Source organism: Aquarana catesbeiana, linkage group LG02 (genome assembly GCF_042186555.1).
Source record: "Aquarana catesbeiana isolate 2022-GZ linkage group LG02, ASM4218655v1, whole genome shotgun sequence".
NCBI lineage: Eukaryota > Metazoa > Chordata > Amphibia > Anura > Ranidae > Aquarana > Aquarana catesbeiana.
Window position 1 is genome coordinate 706,745,120 of NC_133325.1, and position 21,267 is coordinate 706,766,386.

The window sequence follows — 21,267 nt, forward strand, 5'->3', positions numbered from 1 at the left end:
TGTAAGAGGTTTGTACCAGCAATTTCTCAGATTGCGAAGCTGAAAAAAAGTTCAACTCTAGTTGTCTCTGCAGAGGAGTACTCGGTTTGCTTTTCTTCCCGATTACCTGAGGGTAATCCATCTTCTACCCACTGTTCCCTTGATAAGGGATCTCAGGTGGGGGAGGGGGATCTAACACGCTTCCCATCCTTGGATAGCGGATGCGATTAAAGTTGCCAATTTTCCTTCTAGGCCCTGCAGGGCAGAGGAAAAACGCATTTTCAATCATGTATACAGGGGCTGAATATTTTCTCCTCTTAGGCTCAGTTTCCACTATTGCAACCCCAAAGTTGCGCGATTTTACCGTGATCTTTTGCCGCCGAGAATATGTCGGGGTGCGATTTTGATGCAACAGGAAACAGTGCTTGTGTATTCTAGAGGTCTAAGGACCTCAAGTCACATCAAAGTAGTGCAAACACTACTGCCTAGAGGCAGCTGCCCCTGCGTAGGGGAAGGAATCTGTTTAAAGTGACTTGTCCAAGGTCACAAGGAGCCAACATGACGACAAGGTCCCGCGTCTTTCAGGAAGCCTCCCATGGCTACGCTGGCTGTCAGAGTAGTTAACCTGTGAGGAGTGGCTCCTTCACTAGTGAACACCGACATGTGGATCTGAACCCATGTCTGTCAGGAAGTCTCCCATGGCTGCACTGGCTGTCAGAGTACTTAACCTGTGAGCTGTTGTGGCTTCATGTTAAATAAAAAAAAAAAAAATAAAAAAAAAAAAAAAAAGGACATTTATACCTTTTGTACAAAAAGCGCTTTACTGCTAGAAATCATTTGGATGTATTTCACCAAACGTTCCCCAATGAAAAGGGAAACTAGTCAGACACCTTTTTTTGCAAGACGCTTCTGCTGACCAACCCTTTTAACCACAGGGTCCCAAGCATGTGTTTTAACACAAGGCGAGACGCCTGGTGGATAGGGTCTTTTATGGCAAAACATAGCACCATTGGTAGGAGGATTTTAACCAAAAATGCCAACTCCTTATTTGTTGGATGCTTAAGCAATTATGCATCTTTATTGATGCTGTAAATTGCAGCGTCTACTGTACTGCTGGTACTTTCCAACCTTTGTGAATTTTCCCCTCCATGATAGAGAACTGAGAAACTCTTGAGGGGGGGGGGGGGTGTAAAGCTTATCCAGATGATCCCATTCAGCATAATTAAAGCGCTGTAAAAAGGTTTATAAAAAAAAAAAAAACCCCACCACACACACACAACAAAAAAACCCACCACCAAAGAAGGGACCTGGACTTTCAGCTTACTCTGTTATGAGTAGTATAAAAAGTGGAATGAACCATCTCTGTAAGAGTTTGTACCATCAATCTGTCAGATTGTGAGGTTGCATAATGTTCATCAACTGTTGCTTCCTCTGCAGAGAAAAAAAAATGTGGCTTGTTCCCCCCCCCCCCCCCCCCCATGATCACCCGAGGATAACACCTCATCCTGTGCCCACTGTTCTTTTGGAAAAGGGGGTTTGAGGTGGGGAGGGGGATCTAGCATGCTTCCTATCCTCTTGGATGGAGAATGCAATTAAAGCTGCTAATCTTCCTTCTAAGCCCAACAGGGCAGAGGAGAATGCATCTTCAGTCACATGCACAGGGGACTGCAGTGTGAAAAGCAGTTGCACCAATTGCTTCCAAAGACTCACCCTGGCGTGCCATGTCAGGTCTCTCTGGAGAGGATGACAGTGTGGAGGTATGACTGGAGTTCCCAGCACCTGGGGGTGGAATCCTTGGTACCTTTGTGGTACACTGGAAATCAAATGTGCGAAGCACAACAGCAGAGGCACTTTAACAAATTATGGTATTCGCTGAACAATAGTTTTAGAGAAAAAAAAAAAAAAAAAAAAAAAAAAAAAAAACACCCCACCAATGTCACCATAAGGATCAGCCTTTGATGCCGAGTACCATAATATTTCCTGTGCTGGAAATGCCCATTTACACACCTTTACATGCCCAGCGCTCCTGTGTCTTAGTGTGACAGACTTCTGTCTTCAGCATATGAACTGAGAGCGTCTGTGTTAAACATCAGGTGAGAACCTGATTACACATAAGTGTCAGCTGTTACCGCACCTCTCCAGGAGGGGGGGGGATTTATTTATATATAGTGAAAAGATAGATCCCTCAGAAGAGGAACACCATTTGTTCAATTAAGAACTCCCCTCTGGCTGCAGGGACCACACCCACTGCTAAAAAAGGCATCTTACTAGGCAAGTGTAATATACTCCCTCTAGGAGACACTTTAAAAGGCATGCAGTTATACATTTTATATGTATTTTTGGGAGAAAAAGGCATAGGTGGACTTTACAGTTCCTAGGCTCCTCAGAGCACATCTTCACTCGTAACAAACACCGGCAAAAAAACTGAGGACTCCTGGAAGGAGGAGGGGTTATATAGGGGAGTCAACTTCCTGTGTTGGTTATACCAGTGTCAACACTTGAAGGTAGGCCCATAACCCACCAAGTAATTATCTGAGTGGACAGACAGCCTATGTGCCAACTGTCAGACTGCCCCTTCACACATGGTCCTTAAATCTATGGCTATTAAAGTGTTAAAAGCCCATGTTAGGCCCTAGGTGGGAACACTTAGTAGAGCTAATGGAAATGCAGACTTGGTTGGGGCCAGCTTTACAATTTAGGAAAGAGCCCCAGCACTCACCTACTTTCACACATTATAGTAACTAAACAATCAATACATTATTAAAAACAAGTTTAATTGTAAAATGTAAACAATTTGAAACCAAAAAATTATGAGTGCATTATCAAGTTAAATTAAAAGTACATAAAGTTACAATATTTGTTGTTTATTCAAAACTCCTGAGACTCAGCAGCTTTGGGCTCCTGCGAGGAGCCTTTTGCAGTCTTCTTTGGCAACAGAACAGATTGAATATTGGGCAAGACTCCCCCATCTGCAATGGTAACACCAGCAAACAGCTTGGCCAGTTCCTCATCATTCCTGACAGCCAGCTGGATGTGTCTGGGCATGATGCGGGATTTTTTGTTGTCTCTGGCTGCGTTTCCTGCCAGCTCCAGGACCTCTGCACACAGATATTCAAGAGTGGCTGCCATGTAGATGCCGGCTCCAGAGCCAATCCTCTCTGCATAGTTTCCCTTCCTCAGAAAGCGGTGGATTCGGCCTACTGGGAACTGGAGACCTGCTTTAGCTGACCTGGAAGACTTGACACCAGTTGCAGGCTTCATGACCTTCTTGCCACGACCAGACATTATGAAGATAACCTGTCAACAGATAGTATTTTTTGTCAATGCAACAAAAGGATGAAAAAAACTTAAAATTATACTCATTGTGTGTACAGGTTTTGAACTCCATGAGAATATGACAAAACTGTCCTTAGTGATCAGAACTCAACACACACAAAGTTATATGGAAAGTGAGGGTTCCCATTGGAGAGATTTTGCTAAGCAAGTTCCCATTCAAGTGATGTGAAATACCTTTTAAAGAATGATGAAGGGGGGAGGGAGGTAGAGCTGAAAAGTTAGAACCTTAGGTTTGAATTTGTGGGAGTCTCCCAGGTGCAACATTCATTCACCTAATCTCTTGTGCTGAGATGACAAGTCTCCACAATGACAGCAAAATCCAAGCAGTTCTAACCCTAGCAAATAATCAGATCTGCCTAGTGCTGGGCTTCAATAAAAGCAAAATGTCATATGGTTTTAAGGGACCAGAAACACTACAGCAAGTTTGTACCAGCTGAATAAAACTTCCAGTAGTAACATGAATGGATCATTAGAGAATGGTTAGGACCTCCTAGCAAGCTTTTGAGATACACATCCCCACTGAGGATAGTTTGATGGGTGCTGCAGTAGTTTGACAAGCAATAAAGAAATTCAGTGATAACTGCCAAGTGTCTCAGAATATTCCACCAGTGAAGAGCAGCAGAGTTGCATGGCACAGGACATGTGCAATACCATTCTCCCTGACACCCAATCACAGTAAGGAGCCTCCATTTCTGAGCATGTTTGCGTTGCAACATGGCCACCACATCAGAAAGTTTAGCGCATGAGTTACTCCAATTTATATGGCTTGGGATTTTTTTAATAGGCTTCAGCTTGTATAAAAGCAGTAAGAACCATAGGTTTGTGAAACTTTTAGTAAGCTTTGAGCAGAGAAAAAAAAAAAAAAAAAACCCCTCTTCAGCTACTCTTTTGGAAGCAATACACAGACCTTAAAAAGGGAGTGCCAATTGTCATTTTAAAGAAAGCTGTTAGTCTTTCAACAAGCTTCATGAAATGCTAAAGCCTGCTAACAGCTTGTTTAAAGTGACAATCAGCACCCCTATTAGGATCTGTGGTCAACATTTGCAAACTAGAGCTGAACGGTACTTTAAAAGCTTCAACAGTTTGCCAAAAGCTCTGCAAATGCTTTGTAAAAGCATGCTGTTCACACTGCTCTTACACAAGCTGAAGCCCATGTGAAACAGGCCTAAAGCTACCCAAAAGCCACCTGCATTACCAATAAGGTTGAGCTCCAGCATGTTCACACAGCCCACATGCAGAGCCCGCCAGGAAGTCAGCACTGCACTTATCACAGGCAGTGAGACATTTCCCGAGCTCTGCAGCCACACATCAGGTAAATGTCTCACTGCCTGTGATTGGCGCAGTGCTGACTTCCTGGCGGGCTCTGCAAACATGCCAGAGCTCATCCTTAATTACCAGCATAAATAAGGTGCAGATTAGTGTAAGGGTCTACTGCATCCCTTCTCTATCCAGTCATAGTGTATGGGGGGGGGGGGGAGACCCTATAAGACAGGCTGTATAGCAGAGCTTAGATCAGAACCAGCTAGACAAAAACCCTAATCATAGTTAAAGGGGATTGAACAGGATACAGAGGATCAGCAGACTAGGCGAGTCACCCAGAAGCCCCCCCCCCCCCCCCCCCCAATATATTTTACCAGAATATCAAGTAAATTGGATTTAAAATAGAAAGTGTACCACAAATTGTATAAGGCTGGCCATACATTATACAATTTTCCTATAGATTTACTAAAAACCCATATACAAGGTCAGAGCTAAACATTTTCAATTTGTATGCAATCAGACAGGCCCTGGTACTACATAGTTGAAGGTAACACAAAAAGAAAATTGTACACCTTATGACCAGCCTAAGTCAATGTATGACACTAAACAACCAAAAGCAGCATGCACTCACCCAAAGGCAGCTACACTCAGATGAACTTGCACAGGAGTGGAACAGACTAGGCTTTTCCCATGCTGCTTATATCTAGGTAAATACACCTGTGGCTGGTTAATTCAATGAGTACTTCCCCCCCTTCAGCAGTGCAGGTGACCTCACTTACACACATGCGGAGGCATTAGTATCTCAACAATGCCACTTGTGTGGGTATGTACAAAACAAAGATTACTTGGCGTATAGGAAACACTGAATTAAATAAGACATGCTTAAAAGCAGGGTGGATAAAAATCAATGATTTAAAAAAAAAAAAAAAAATCAGATTTTTTTTTATTTAACCACTTTAAGACCGGGCCTCTTTTTTAGATGTGGTGTTTACAAGTTAAAAACATATTTTTTTGCTAGAAAATTCCTTAGAACCTCCAAACATTATACATTTTTTTCTAACATCCTAGAGAATAAAATGGTGATCGTTGCAATACTTTCCTGACAGACTCCATGGCAGCCTACGTATGGGTTAATCCCGCCTCTCATACCTCATAGGACCCCACTCCCATAAATCTTTGCTTCTAGACAGAGACTGTGTTCCTTTTTTGTCCTCCTCCTAGGACCAAGTGTATCTCTTACCTTATGAAGTTTTGTGGATCCAGTCCTGGTGGTTCGCACGTGTCTGATGATGGCGGTGTCTTGTTGGAGTCCAGCGTCCCCAGCTATTAGCAGGGCGGACATACGGGGTTCACTCTGATGCCTGAAGAGCTGATTATACCGGCCATTGGCTGGGGAGCGGCATCTCGGCCAATCGTCCCAGCTATTAGCGGGAGGCCTCCCTCATTATTACCCCGGTCGTGCGGTGAGCGCTCCTCTTGCTCCCATTCCAGGATGGATCCCCTCAGGTGCCGTGGTAATGTATACTTCTGTCTATGAATTTTTTTTTGGCAGCCTGTTGTGTGTGTTTGTTTTGTCCGAAATGCCTTTTCCTATGGCCATGGCGGCTGGGACGCATCTGCGTTCCAGTCCGCCGCTTCCCCGCTCCGACTGCGCAGCTGCGAAGTCTCGATTGAGATCGAGGCTTGGTTCGCACCTGCGCAGTCTGCGCGCGATGACGGCAACTGCGCATGCGCGCGAGCGCCGTGGAGCGGCGTCGGTCACAGCGTAGGGACGCTGTGGCCGCGATGACGTCATCACAGGCGGCAGATTCAAATAGCTGTCACATACAGCTATGCTTTGGGATGCTCTTTCGCTCAGGCAGCGGCTTCCCTGTGTCCATCTCTCTGGCTTCTGAGGTAAGGAGCTTTGTTGTACCTTCCTGTGTCTAGGTCTCTTTCTCCAAATAGGGGAAAGAGAAAGTGAAAGTATACATAGGTAGTTATTGGTTTCTTATTGATTGTGTTTGCAGTCCTTTGTTTCTGTCGCCATGGATGTCTCACCGCCCCCTAGTGGCCAACCCTTACACCGCAGGTAGGATGAAGTATTTTTAAATTTTTCATTCTGCCTGTATTGTTTGGAGTACTATTTAGGAACAAGGTATTATTTTCTTCCCCTTCAGCCCTTCTAGGTCTGAACCACAGCTATCGGCACATAAAGAAAAAGACCAGTCTAGGTCTCATCATCACCAGTCTACGTCAGGTTCTAGACGTACTAGGTCATCTTCCAGACACCGCAAAGAGGGGTCAAGGTCTAAATCTAGCCATCATTCCCCCCGCCATTCCAGCCGCCCTGAGAGGAAAGCTTGCTGGGGATGTAAAACTCAGGTCCCAGAGGGTAAATCTCTCTGTGAGTTGTGCTTTTCAAGAGCCACAAAGGAAAGAGGTGCTGATGACCAGCAAGTGGAGGCTCTGGTCAGGAAGGTGGTCCAGGAATCTCTTAATAAAGCAGATCTTGACCGAGCAGTAATTCCTCCTTCTGTTATAACTCCAGTTGCTGAGGATATGGAGTCCGAAGTTCCAGGCCCATCTCATCATAGTCTCTCTTTTAGCGGCTCCTCGGACAGCGAAGCAGAGATAATTGAACCTGGTGCAGGTTTTGACTTTTCCCTGGTTCCCCAACTAGTCAGGGCGGTTAAAGACGCATTGAGATGGGAGGAACCAGTAGAAGCACCCTCTAAACAGAGGAAATACTTTAAACACCTTAAGAAGGATCGCCCGAACTTCCCCTTCCTGGGTGAACTGGGTGAAATTATCCTGGATGAATGGGGTAAAGTTGATAGGAAAAACTCTTTAATTTCCAAGATTGCGAAGATGTATCCTTTCAAGAATGATGAGGTAAAACATCTTGAATCAGCCCCCCTTGTTGATGCAGCTCTCATGAGGCTGGTGAGACATGTTACGCTCCCTCTAGAGGATACCGTCTCTTTCAAGGATGGTTTGGAGAGGAAGATTGATACGGACTTAAAACGTATCTATATCACGGCAGGGATGGCTTGTAAACCGGCTCTGGCCCTCGCAGCTTTGTCAAAAGCCATGGAGTCCTGGACGGATGATGTGGGTGCAGCTCTAGGAAGTGTGTCTGAGGACTTATTCAAGAGCTCTCCAATACATGAGCTGAAACTGGCTTCGGTCTTCCTGGGAGAGGCATCCATCGACATTATTCGCCTCGTGGCACGTGTCATGCTTTCATCAGTTACAGCAAAACGTGCCCTCTGGTTACGCCCATGGGTTGCAGACCCTGCCTCTAAACAGGCCTGGTGCAGGATTCCTTTCGAAGGCTCCTCTCTCTTCGGAAATAAATTGGATTCTGCTATCTCCCGTGCTACTGGGGGCAAGTCAGGATTCTTACCCCAGGACCGTCGTATCCTTAACCAAAGAAGGACTCAACCTAGACAAGAACCAGAACGCGCTAGAGATGCTCGTCGCTACAGACCTGGTCGGGAGTTTAGGAAAAACTGGAGGAGAGGCCAGCCTTCAGGCCAAAAATCCTCAAAGTCAGCCCCGTCAAGTGGTCGGGACACTTCCAAGTCCTTTTGATACGATGCCTGTCCAGGTAGTGCAAGTAGGGGCTCGTTTACTCCGGTATCAGCACGTCTGGGCAGCCTCGATTCAAGATTACTGGACCGTCAAAACGGTCTCCTCAGGTCACACTTGGGTTTTCACCAATCCACCCAGTCACCGGTTTGTGCCTACGGTCCTTCCGCTCTCAGAAGAAAAAAGACAAATTCTTCTATCTTATACAGAATCCCTGATTGCCCAAGGGGCCGCCATTCAAGTTCCATCAGAAGAAAAATTTCTTGGAATTTATTCCCCCCTTTTCATGGTCCTCAAAAAGAGTGGCTCTTGGAGGCCAGTAATCGACCTGACACATCTAAATTCCTTCATCAAGAAGGAAAAATTCAAGATGGAAACCCTGCTGACAATCCGACAAACAGTTCAACCAGGAGATTGGCTGGTCTCCATAGACCTGAAAGACGCCTACTTTCATGTGCCGATCGCAAAAGATTTCCAGAGGTATCTCCGATTCGCAGTAGGCCAGAGGCATCTCCAATTCACTTGTCTCCCATTCGGGCTCACAACATCGCCTCGAGTGTTTTCGAAGCTCTTATTGGTGGTAGTTGCTCTAATCCGAGTAAGAGGCATCCGGTTACACCATTACTTGGACGACCTACTCCTACTGTCTCAGGACAGGGAACAGATTTTGTCACATCGGGACCAAGTCATATCTACTCTGACAGAGTTCGGTTGGCTATTGAACAGGGAGAAAAGTCACCTAGTTCCGACACAAACTCTAGTATTCCTCGGGGCCCTATTCAACACAGTGGAGAGCACCATCTCTCTTCCTTTGGAGAAGATTCCGGTAATTCGAGAGAGAATTCGCCTAGCATTGTCAGCAACTCTCCTCAGAGCCTCTCAGTGTCTCAAAATAATCGGCACTATGGTAGCCACAGCCCCCATGGTGAAGTGGGCGCAATGGAAAATGCGGCCCTTTCAGAAGGGTTTTCTCCAGCAATGGGATCCAGGGTCTCGAGACCATCTGGTGCGGGTAACCACCTCCATGCGGGAGAGCCTCCCTTGGTGGCTGCTACGGAAAAACCTCCTCAATTGTCACTCCATAGCTCCTGTCTCCTGGATTACAGTGACAACGGATGCGAGCAACAGAGGTTGGGGCGCTCTCTGTCTGACGGAGATAGCCCAGGGCAGGTGGGACTTCCCATCCCAAGGGATAGTCTCAAATGTCCTGGAGCTCCGAGCTGCCTTCCGTGCCCTTCAAGCTTTTCTCCATCTGATATCAGGAGCCTCAGTTCTCCTGAGACTGGACAACACGACCGCAGTGTCATACATCAAGAGACAGGGGGGCACCCGCAGTCTCGACTTACTGAGGGAAGTAAGCCCGATCATGTCCTGGGCCCAGATGTACTTAACAAATCTATCCGCTGTTTATCTTCCAGGAATTCAAAATGTCCAAGCGGACTTCCTTTCAAGAGTCACCCTGGACAACAACGAGTGGTCCCTCCACACCGAAGTTTTCGATTGGCTCCTGTCTCTAGGGATGATGCCGGAAGTGGATCTGTTCGCATCCCCATGCAATTTCAAGCTGGGGAAATATTACACGAGGTGTCGCTGTCCCCAGGCCTTCGGAGTGGATGCCCTGACGGACCAGTGGAAATTCCACAGGGCCTATGCCTTTCCCCCAGTTCCAGTCATTCTTCGTTTCCTCTCGAGGCTCAGGTGGGAGAATGTCGAGGTACTGGCAGTGGTTCCGTTTTGGCCCAACAGGCCATGGTTTCCTCTCCTGATGCAGCTCAGTTACCGAGAACCGGTCCCTCTCCCGTCCAGACCAGATCTCCTGCTGCAGGGAGCGTCTCTTCACCCTTGCCCATCCCAGCTCCATCTGATGGCTTGGTGGTTGAGAGGAGAAGGTTGGAAGCTCTAGGTTGTCCTAGTACAGCTATTGCTACATTGTTGAATGCCAGAAGAGCGGGCACCAACAGAGTATATCAGAGGATTTGGGCGAAGTTTGCGGACTATGTGATTTCCACCAATGGATCCTGTAGTAATCCAAGGATTCAGGACATTTTAGGTTTTCTACAAACTGGCCTGGATCTGTCCCTATCGGTGAGTTCCTTGCGGGTCCAGGTTTCGGCAATCTCAGCCTTCACAGGCGTATCATGGGCCAGACACCCCCTTACTAGGCAGTTCTTCAAGGGAGCAATAAGGCTTAGGCCTCAGAAAAGACCAAGATTCTCTAAATGGGATCTCCCTCTCGTCTTGGATTTCTTCTCAAAAAAAGGAAATACGGCATATGGATCAGTCATCAATTAGAGAGCTTTCTCTCAAAGTGGTCTTTCTAGTGGCCATAACATCGGCCAAGAGAGTTTCTGAAGTTGGATCCCTAGGATACAAAGAACCTTTTCTTACCTTCTTCCCAGACCGGGTAGTCTTGATCCCCATGTTAGGATCGAATCCTAAAGTAACAACCATCTTCCATGAAAATCAGGAGATTGTCCTCCCTACTTTCAGATCCACTGAGGACTCTAATGTTCACCCTCTAGATGTTGGGCAGGTTCTGAAACAATACCTAGAAGCCACAGCTTCTTTCCGCCAGTCTGATTATCTGTTTGTGCTTTTTCACGGCAAGAACAAGGGTTTACGGGCTTCCTCCAGAACCATCGCATCATGGATCGTTCAAGCTATCCAATGGGCATACAGGTCTAAGGGTTTGGCTCCTCCGGAGGCGGTAACCGCTCATTCTACCAGGAGCGTCTCTACATCATGGGCAGCATCCCGACATGTGTCTCCAGATGTAATCTGTAAAGCGGCCTCATGGTCATCAATTAACACTTTTATGACACACTATTGTGTAGAACCGGCTTCTTTGTCTACGGTTAACTTTGGTTTGCACGTATTATCTGTTGATGATGCCAATTAAACCTTTTTTTCTTTAACCAGCAATTGCCCACCCGGGTGTGTATGGCTAGTTATTTCCCATACGTAGGCTGCCATGGAGTCTGTCAGGAAAACGGAAAATTTATATCAAATACTTACCGTAATTTTCCTTTCCTGATGGACTCCATGGCAGCAGGAGTTCCCTCCCAGTTGCTGGAGTAGGCTAAGTTACGGAACACAGTCTCTGTCTAGAAGCAAAGATTTATGGGAGTGGGGTCCTATGAGGTATGAGAGGCGGGATTAACCCATACGTAGGCTGCCATGGAGTCCATCAGGAAAGGAAAATTACGGTAAGTATTTGATATAAATTTTCCGTTTTCTGTCACACTGTATTTGCGCAGCAGTCTTACAAGCGCACTTTTTTTTTTTTAAAGATACACTTAAAAATAAGTCAACAGTAAAGTTAGCCCAATTTTTTTTTATATTGTGAAAGATAATGTTACACCGAGTAAATTGATACTCAACATGTCACGCTTCAAAATTGCGCCCACTTGTGAAATGGCGACAAACTTTTACCCTTAAAAACCTCCATAGGCGACATTTAAAAAATTCTACCGGTTGCATGTTTTGTGTTAAAGAGGAGGTCTAGGGCTAGAATTATTGCTCTCACTCTACTGATCGCGGCAATATCTCACATGTGTGGTTTGAACACCGTTTTCATATGCGGGCTTTACTCACGTATGCATTCGCTTCTGCACGCGAGCTCAGCAGGATGGGGCGCGTTTAACATTTTTTTTTTTCTTATTTATTTTACCTTTTACTTTTTATTTTTACACTGTTTAAAAAAAAAACAAAAACAATCTGTCACTTTTATTCCTATTACAAGGAATGTAAACATCCCATGTAATAGAAAAAACGCATGACAGGACCTCTTAAAGTGGTGTTCCGGCCGCAATTATGCTTTTTAAATAAAAATACCCCTATAATACACAAGCTTAATGTATTCTAGTAAAGTTAGTCTGTAAACTAAGGTCTGTTTAGTTAGTTTATAGCAGTAGTTTGTTATTTTATAAACTTGCAGCAGGCCGTGGCCATCTTAAGTGTGGGCATCTGAAGCCAGACTGTATTTCTTCCTGGATCTCATCCTTGCAGATCTCGCACATGCTCAGTGCAGCACAAGCAGTGTAATAGGTTTCAGGTCAGGTTTCCATAGCAATGGCAGTTTCAGAGGAAGTTGCCACCCCTTCCCAGAAGGCATTGCAAACAGGAAATGATGCGATGGGCCACGGCCAGGGAGGAGGAAGTGAAAAATGAATACAGCAGATATACAGTAGGTGCTGAGAAAAAAAATAAAAAAATATTCAATTCATTTACAGTGCACAGTTTAATGAGGGATGCTGAAGAGTTGTAAAAGTGGGTGGAACTCCACTTTAAATATGAGATCTGGGATCAAAAAGACCTCAGATCTCATATTTACACTAAAATGCAATTAAAAAAAAAAAAAAATGTTATTTTAAAAAATTTTAAAAAATAAATGCCCCTTTAAGAGCTATGGGCGGAAGTGACGTTATGACGTCGCTTCCGCCCTGCAGTGTCATGAAGACGGGTGGGGGGCCATCTTCCCCTCACTCATCTCCCCGTCAGCCCAGGGGACAGATGCGTTCGCCTCCGCCGCTGCCGATGGCTCCGTTAAGTGGCGGAGGGCACCAAATCATGGCAGGAGGGGGATCTGCCGCAGAGACCACTTTTACCTTGTACCGGACTGCCGGCCATAACAACTGCTGCTGCCAAAATAACGATATCCGTCCCCAAAGTAGGGATGTACATCGGCGTGCGGCGGTCCGGCAGTGATTAAATCTGATTTTTTTATTTTTATCAAATGTATTTTAATAAAATGCTTTTGGAGTAAAAAAAAAAGATAGTTTTCTATTTAAGATACATCAGTAATTTAGATTATTCAGCATGAAATTCTGCAATATTTACATTTTTGGTAAACTCATTCAATGAATCCAAGCTCTGCAAGCTGAGATAACATGCACTGCATTGATGCATTCACACAATGTCACAGTAACCATGAGATGAAACAGAGTTCAGGAATATTCCTTTATCCCATTGTTTTGCAAATCTATGTACACTACAAACTGTATGATTGAATCGGTTCTGATATTGCTGTTTTACTAACCTGACAGCTTAGTATTCTAAATAGGAAACCTTCATTTTGTTTGCAAATATTAAAGATTCTAACTACTAGCAAGAATAAGTCCTTACATTTAAAGAGCACCTGTCTTTTCAGATCCATAATGGCAGCGCCTGTTAGCGGGCATCCACTCACCTGCTGCCGCCACGTCCCTCACCTTGTTGTCACTGCCGCATCACCAGCCGCCCCATTAAAGTGAATGGGACTGTCGGTGAGTCAACAACTGGTCAGAGGAGGAGCCGCTGCAGGACAGAGATGACAGTTGCTCTTTAAAAATTATGATTTAAATCAAGCCTTTTTACTAGTGATTTAAATCAAATTCACCCTGCTTAAGAGGCATAGAGGTTGCCATTCTTGACCCACCTTCCAAAATTTCTAGATCGCTGGTTGTCATCTAGTTCTAATACATTTTGGGTCCATAAATTGCATCAGATGTGCAGACTAGGAGTTCTGACTTAACTGCAACCTTCCAGATCAGTGTCTAAAGCCTCGTACACACGCTTAGATTTTTGGACGACCGAACGTCCGTTTTTTGTTGCATGCTAGTCTCATGTCCAAAGTGAAGAGGTTACTCACAATATGAAAATTTTCATTTGATAGAATACAACGTCAGAAGTGAGGTAATGTGTTGAATAGTTTTGTATGTATTCTCTCATTTCTGAGCATACGTAGTCTTGCTCTTACGATTTTTTTTGTATGAAAACCGTACTTTAAAAACTAAAATCAGACGTTGAGTTCACATCTGACAAAAATTTTATAGTCTGCACATCCAGCTTTAGTCTGACGAAAAAGCAAAATCGGATGTTGAAAGCACCGTACTAACAATCCGAAAATCGGCAGACTGCTTGTCGTACAAATTTTTCCATCCGATTTTTGTATCATGTATACGGGCCTTTAGAAAGTACTGAAGCCAGAGACAGCCAAGCAACTAGCATTTTCAGAAGACAGCAGCTATGGCAGCCCCTTATTCTGCTTAATAGAGGTTTCCTTAACCACTTAAGCCCCGGACCATTTGGCTGCCCAATGCCCAAAACTGACAATTGCGCGGTTGTGCGACGTGGCTCCCAAACAAAATTGACGTCTTTTTTTCCCCACAAATAGGGCTTTCTTTTGGTGGTATTTGATCACCTCTGCGGTTTTTATTTTTTGCGCTATAAACAAAAAAATAGCGACAATTTTGAAAAAAACATATTATTTTTTACTTTTTGCTATAGTAAATATCCCCTAAAAAACATTTTTTTTCCTCAGTTTAGGCCGATATGTATTCTTCTACATATTTTTGGTAAAAAAAAAATCGCAATAAGCGTTTATTGATTGGTTTGCACAAAAGTTATAGCGTCTACAAAATAGGGGATAGTTTATGGCATTTTTATTAATAATTTTTTTTCTACTAGTAATGGCGGCGATCAGTGATTTTTATCATGACTGTGACATTATGGTGGACTGATCGGACACTTTTGGCGTGATTTTGGGACCATTCACATTCACATACAGCGATCAGTGCAATTAAAAATGCATTGATTACTGTGTAAATGTGACTGGCAGTGAAGGGGTTAACCAGGAGGGGGCACTGTAGGGGGTGTGTCCTAGGGAGTGATTCTAACTGTGGGGGGAGGGGCTGTGTGTGACACGACACTGATCACCGTTCCCGATTACAGGGAGCTGTGATCAGTGTCCTGTCACTAGGCAGAGTGGGGAAATGCTTGTTGACATCAGCATTTCCCCGTTCTTCCTCTCTGTGAGACAATCAAGGGTATCCCCGCGGACATCAAGTCCGCAGACTCACGTCTCCCAGAAGACAGCAGGGACCAATCAGAACGCTTCACTTCCTGATTCCCTTACTGAAGATGCCGGCGCCTGCACCCGGAGCTGAGGGACGGGTCAGTTTCAGGTGAGGACATCGCAAGTGCCCTGTGACAGGTAAGTGTCCATATTTTAAAAGTCAGCAGCTGCAGTATTTGTAGCTGCTGACTTTTAGTCCTTCTTTTTTTTTTTTAGGCGGAACTCTGCTTTAAATACTATCCTGAATCCTTGTCACATTGTGAGCCTTCTTCTCCTTTCCCCTGTATTTCTGAGAGCTATAGGAACTGTCCTAGCCTGAAGGTTTGTCCCTGGAAATATCTCTGCTTGTCAGAATTGTTGACGTGTGTCATCCAGACCATACAGTCATGTTGAATTTTAAATGTTAACACTGAATATTTTATTACCATTTAGGCTGGGTTCACATTGGCGCGATGTCAGACATTGCATGTGTTTTGCACCGCACCACTATGCAAATCACATGCGTGTCTGTGCGATGCCAACTCAGCCATACAGATTGTATGGCTGAGTTCGCATCGCATTCAGACCAAACTCATGCAGGACCCTTTTTTTTGTCGGCACCAGAATCGGATTGCATGGATGTTCACACTCATGCAATCCGATTCCTGTCCGAATTGACAGTTTGCACTGCGATATGTGAACCCATCTGGGTGTGTCATTGTATTGACACTCCCAGCAGTTCGCATAGGGCTGTGTGACCTGCTTGCGAGTCAGGTGTGATGCGGGAACCCACAGTGGATTTGCAGGGTTTCCCGCATCGCACCAATGTGAACCCAGCCTTACTGACAGGTGCTATAAATTACTGAAGATATAATAGGTCTGAAAGATCCCATTCACACAAGTGGCACATCACAGTATAAGCCCTCATTCACACGAGGCGGACTCCGTTTCCACGGAGCCCGCCTCGGTCCGCCGGCTCAGCGGGAGATCTCTCCGTTGATCTCCGCTGAGCCAGAGGATGACAGGTCCCTCTCTGCTCATTGAGTGGGGAGGGGCTTGTCAGGCGCCGCTGCTGCCTATGGAGGGATCAGATCTGGACGTAGGACCATCCATCTGCTTTTAGCGGATCGGACGGGGTCGGATGTCAGCGGACGTGTCTCCGCTGACATCCGTCACTCCATAGGCTAACATGGAGCGCCCGTTCAGGTCCGCCGTCAAAACTGACAGGCGGACCTGAACGGTCCGATCGTGTGAAAGGGGCCTAAGACATATGTGCCCTTCCCACTACAATAATAATCTGTTGGAATGCCATTCAAAATGAATACCAACACATTGCACTACAGTTCACATATTACTACAACATAGTAGTGTGAATGGGTACTAAATCAAATTCAAGAACAGGCAACTTTCAGACTTGCATGTGAGTGTTGCAGCCTATGCACACAGGGCGTTAAAAAATAACAAGCTGCAAAGCCAGTACCAACGCCAGTAAAAAAGCGCTTTTAGAAATGTTTTGCATTGGCATTAATGCGCGTTTAGCCGTGTTTCTCTGCCCTCTTCTATTTTCCACAACCAAATCCAATTACTATAGCTTAAAAATGCTTGATTCAGCTTAACGCTGTATACAGCCGCATCAGGCGTTTTTACAGCTGTAATGACGCTGCTCCAGAATGCCCTGGCCCTGTGTTTTTTTTTTTCGCAGCTTGAAAACACCTATGTCACTTACAGCCCCTAAAAGTCTATGGGGGTTATTTACTTAAGCTGGAGCAGGCAAAATCTGGTGAAATTCTGCATAAAAGCCAATCAGCTTCCAGGTTTTGTTGCCAAAGCTTAACTGAACAAACTAAAGTTAGAAGATATAGAAAAAAGGAAAAAATACTGCGCTACCACTATATCAGTAAACCCCCCAAAAAGCAGCAGTTTAACAGTGAGATGTGCACCAAAAATATCAAATGTAAAGAAAAAAATATATTTTAGCGCGTTTTTTTCTTTACATTTAAAGTTAGAAGATGATTGGCTACCATGCACAGCTGCACCAAATTGTAAGTGATCCAGTTTTAGTAAATTTCCTCCATTGTGTGCATGAACACATAGAATAACATGGACATGGGGTTTTTAAAGCGGAGTTCCACCCAAAAATGGAATGTCCGCTTTAAGGGAAGGTGACCCCCTGACATGCCACATTTGGCATGTAATTTTTTTTGGGGGGGGGGGGGAAGCGGAAACTCTCTTTTAAGAGGGTTCCAGCTTCCACTTGCTCCCGGGGCACTGCAGCGCTGGAAGGAAGATCACCTCTCCCCCCTCCCTCTCAGCAATCATCTGGGACACGTCACAGGTCCCAGATGATTGCCCGGCCAGTCACAGCGCGCAGAGCGGCTCGCACATACGCAGTGCATGCCCGGCTGTGAAGCGGCTCGCGCATGCGCAGTGCATGCCCGGCTATGAAGCCACAGCCGGGCGCGCACACTGACAATGCCGGCGCCGCAGAGAGGAGGGGGGGACAAGCGGGGCTTCATTCCCCTGCATCGCTGCACCCTGAGACAGGTAAGTGTCCGATTATTAAAAGTCGTTGACGTTTAATTTTTTTTTTAATTGGACCTCCGCTTTAAGCTGTAAAAAAAAAAAAAAAAAAAAATGCCTGACGCCCCTAGTGGCAGCTGTAAAAATGTCCAGTGTGCATGAGGCCTAAGCTCATTAATTTGTGGTAAAACAGCAGGTTGTAGATGTACCCCCAGTCATGCATACATGGACATGTATGTCAGTGCCCTTATATGGACGCATGCCTATGTGTAGGCAGTGACATTCATTAAATACGGGTTAGTGTGGGCGTGGCTTGGACATGGTCGAGTGAGGAAGCAGATCTCCAAAGCTCCTCACAATCTGCAGCTTCATCAGCATAAACCAGAGGGAATACGGCACTTCCACGGAGCCCACTGTGATGTCCCAATACCGGAGAGCCTCCTCAAGACAACGGGGCTCTGATAAGCAAAGCAAAGGCTCCATAAATTCATACAAAGTGGAAGTTTGGATAAAGAAAAGTTCAGAGGATGCCCAAGCCTATCTCTGCCCATTAAAAGGCAGACTCAAGACACTCAAAAAAAGTGTGGTTAAGTGGTCTCTTTTTTTTGCATTTGTGGCACTGGAAGGTGTTACTTCCATAAGAACTTTTGTTTCTGTTGGAAAACATTATGGCCAAGTTAATACATATTTTATGACTGTTATTTGTGAGTATTTTATTATTCTACCTGTAGTCCTGCATTAAATATCAGACATAGAGAACGTGAAAGACTTTGCATACTACACATAAGTATGTGCACTGTAAGGCAGCCTTAATATAACTTTCAGTTCTCAGGGAACCCCTGCCAATAATTATTTTATCTACAGATCATGGCTCATTAGCATAGACAGTGAGCTTTTAAATAAGAAAACACGCTTAATCAATGTGGTGTACTTAATGTATTTCACACCCAGAGCTGTCCTATATAGCAAAATAATTTGTTGTGTTCCTTCACATTGGTGGTCAGAGGAGAAGTGTCCTCTTACATTAGTGGTCTGTGATAAAAGGATCCTCTTACACTGGTGTTCAGTGGGGGAAGAACCCCCTTACATAGGTGGTCAGAGGTTAAATAAACCCTCCTAGGTTGGTGGTCAGTGGAAGAAGGACCCCTTTTTATATTGGAGGTCAGTGGAGAAGTATCCTCTTACACTGGTGGGCAGTGGGGGAAGGACTCCCTTACATAGGTGGCCAGAGGTAAAAGGACCCTTTTGGGTTGGTGGTCAGTGGGAGAAGGAACATTGGAGGTCAGTGGGAGAAGAACTCCTATGCAATGTTGGTTGCTTAGAGAAAGGCTCCTTTATACTTGTTGTCAGAAACAAAAGTGCTCCTTACATTAGTGGGAAGAATGGGAAAGGGACAAACTTAGAAACTTTGGCCTTCAGCCTACACACTTTATACACATGTTCCATGGGAATGTGGGCATGTCTTTCACCTGGATATGTCTTTCCTGGGGCCTACATGGCAGCATACTTTTAGAAAATAACAGATGTGACCCATCCACCGTATAAAAATTGCAGATACCTCTAGAAGCTGAGGTTAGTAAATCCAGAGCTTGAAAAATCAGAGGGAGGTGGTTCATACATATTCCAAAATGTCCTCATAATAGGCCTTATGAAGCTGAACTAATTTACAACTCTCTAGAAGTTCAAAATGAGGCCCCTCAAGGAGGCACTGATAGGTGGCACTAATAAACAATGTACTGACAGTCTTGCTGGTTAACATCTCTCCTTTTCTCAGACAGACACAGCGTGGGAGGAAAGGACTGCCGATAACCGGAAAGTCTGTTTACATGTGATCAGCTGATCACATGGTAAAGGGCTGCTGTAATTGGCCCTATACCGTGATCAGCTGTGTCCGAAGGACACAGCAGTCACAGAGCGTGCCGGATGCGTGCCTCAGGGGGCATGCAGGAGGAAAGGTTCTGGGAGTATGTCCATGGACACCTCCCCAGAACTGGAAGCCCAGGGCTCGGATGGAAGGGGGAGGTTCAGGGGGACCCTTCATGGTTTCTTGCATTGTGGCCCTGAAGGTTCTAGTTACGCCTCTATCAAGACCATTATACTTGTAGATGCTGTCCTGTTGGTGGATGCCTTCTTCTGTATACCTATACATACAGTACATTCCAGCTTCCAGAAGTATCTGTGGTATACAGTGAATGAACTCCACCTTCAGTTTTATATATATATATATATATATGTTGCCATTGGCAAGCTCCAGATCGGGAAAATGACAAATTATACAATTTTCTTCTTTTTGCTAAGTGTTACATATACAGTATCATCATACATGTTGTCCTGCTGTGCAATCCTTCATCTCACCTTCACCTTCTACGGATTGCGTTCATTTTCAATTTTGAAACAGAATGTGGAAAAAAACATGTGCTATGTTTGTTCATATATTCATGTCACCAAAATGACCTGCAATACTGGAGAAAAAATATGTAGGCATGTATCAGAAATGAAATTATAGGGAAACAATTGTTCAGTGTGTTGATTTATTATTTTAATTGGTTCTCTATATGATTGGTGGCCAGTAACCCAAATCAATTTAGCGATTGCCAAAAGCAGGGATGTGCCATGACTCACTTCTTCACTACAGGTGGTATGTAGCATGGTTTGAATACTTTATCTGTCCATTTCCCCAAATAAGCAAGTTAGTCAACCCAAAACCAACATTTCAGCTTTTTGGTGGATGCTTGAGAACAAAATGACATGTTTCTTGTGTCTCTCAGAGATTCTGTTAATGAGAATTCTGGTCTGCACACAGCCATTATAGAAGACTTCAACTCACTCTACTAAATGATTTGTCTTTTATAGTATGTAGGATGCCACAGAAGCTGTATGACCCCCCCACCCCTAATGCATCTGGGGTAGGGCTAGCTATATACATGCCAAATGGGAAAAAAAAAACAATAGATTTCTTCATTCAAACAACATGGGTAGAGGAATCTGCACTGCCAGGTACTGTATTCAGTCAGCCACTGCTCTCCAAATACCCAAACAGTGGCTGCATCCGAGAGGATGCAGTCACTCTTTGGTCACAAATTATTCATCTAGCTTGGTCTATTTTTAAAATAACTTTTGTCAAGCTAGGTGGCTCTTGCAGGATTCAAATTTTGGCCAATTCAACAGGAATCGGCTGAAATTCAAGCTATCCATGGCCAACAGCTACCACAGATGCACAAAAATGGGAACCATGCTTTGTGGGGCATCTTAAAGATGAACTGCAGTCTGCTCATATAATTTGTAATAAAAACATCTTCCCTCTAATCACTTTGCATACTATTTTATATACACTGTGATTCTGTACTTGCCAAATATGTTGCAGAAATCTCCCTCCACCGAGTCTGGCTGCATCCATTTTAATTGTGGGCAGCTGAACCTGCTGCCTGTTCACTTCCTGGATTTACACAGACACACCTCCAGCTTTGAAGCCCTGCAGCTCTCATTGGCCCTCTTATAACTTATCTCCCCTCCCTCCCTTCCCCTCTCAGGAGAGTGAGCTATACATGATGTCATAAGCCTAGGATAATGACCAGACAAGAAACAAGAAGTGGGCTGTATAAGGTATTTATTGGCAGAAAAAAATGCTTTACTATCCAAAGGTAAAACAACAAGGGCAGAAGATTTAATAGATGTAAAGTTTAAAAAAAATGACTGAAGGTCCGCTTTAAGCATGCCTGTTCATTTTTTTAAATCATTCTAATTTTCAGAAATTTTGTATGTTAAATACACACAGACACAAAGGG

General features: G+C 44.7%; 1 protein-coding gene across 1 annotated transcript; it reads right to left on the reverse strand.

Moving 5' to 3' along the window:
- Positions 1 to 2,847: 2,847 nt before the first annotated feature.
- On the reverse strand, positions 2,848 to 3,271 carry LOC141130077 (histone H2A, embryonic-like). Its single transcript, XM_073618043.1, has one exon. It carries the CDS (start codon positions 3,262 to 3,264, stop codon positions 2,848 to 2,850), a length of 417 nt encoding a protein of 138 aa, XP_073474144.1. The 5' UTR covers positions 3,265 to 3,271.
- Between the last annotated feature and the right edge of the window lie 17,996 nt (positions 3,272 to 21,267).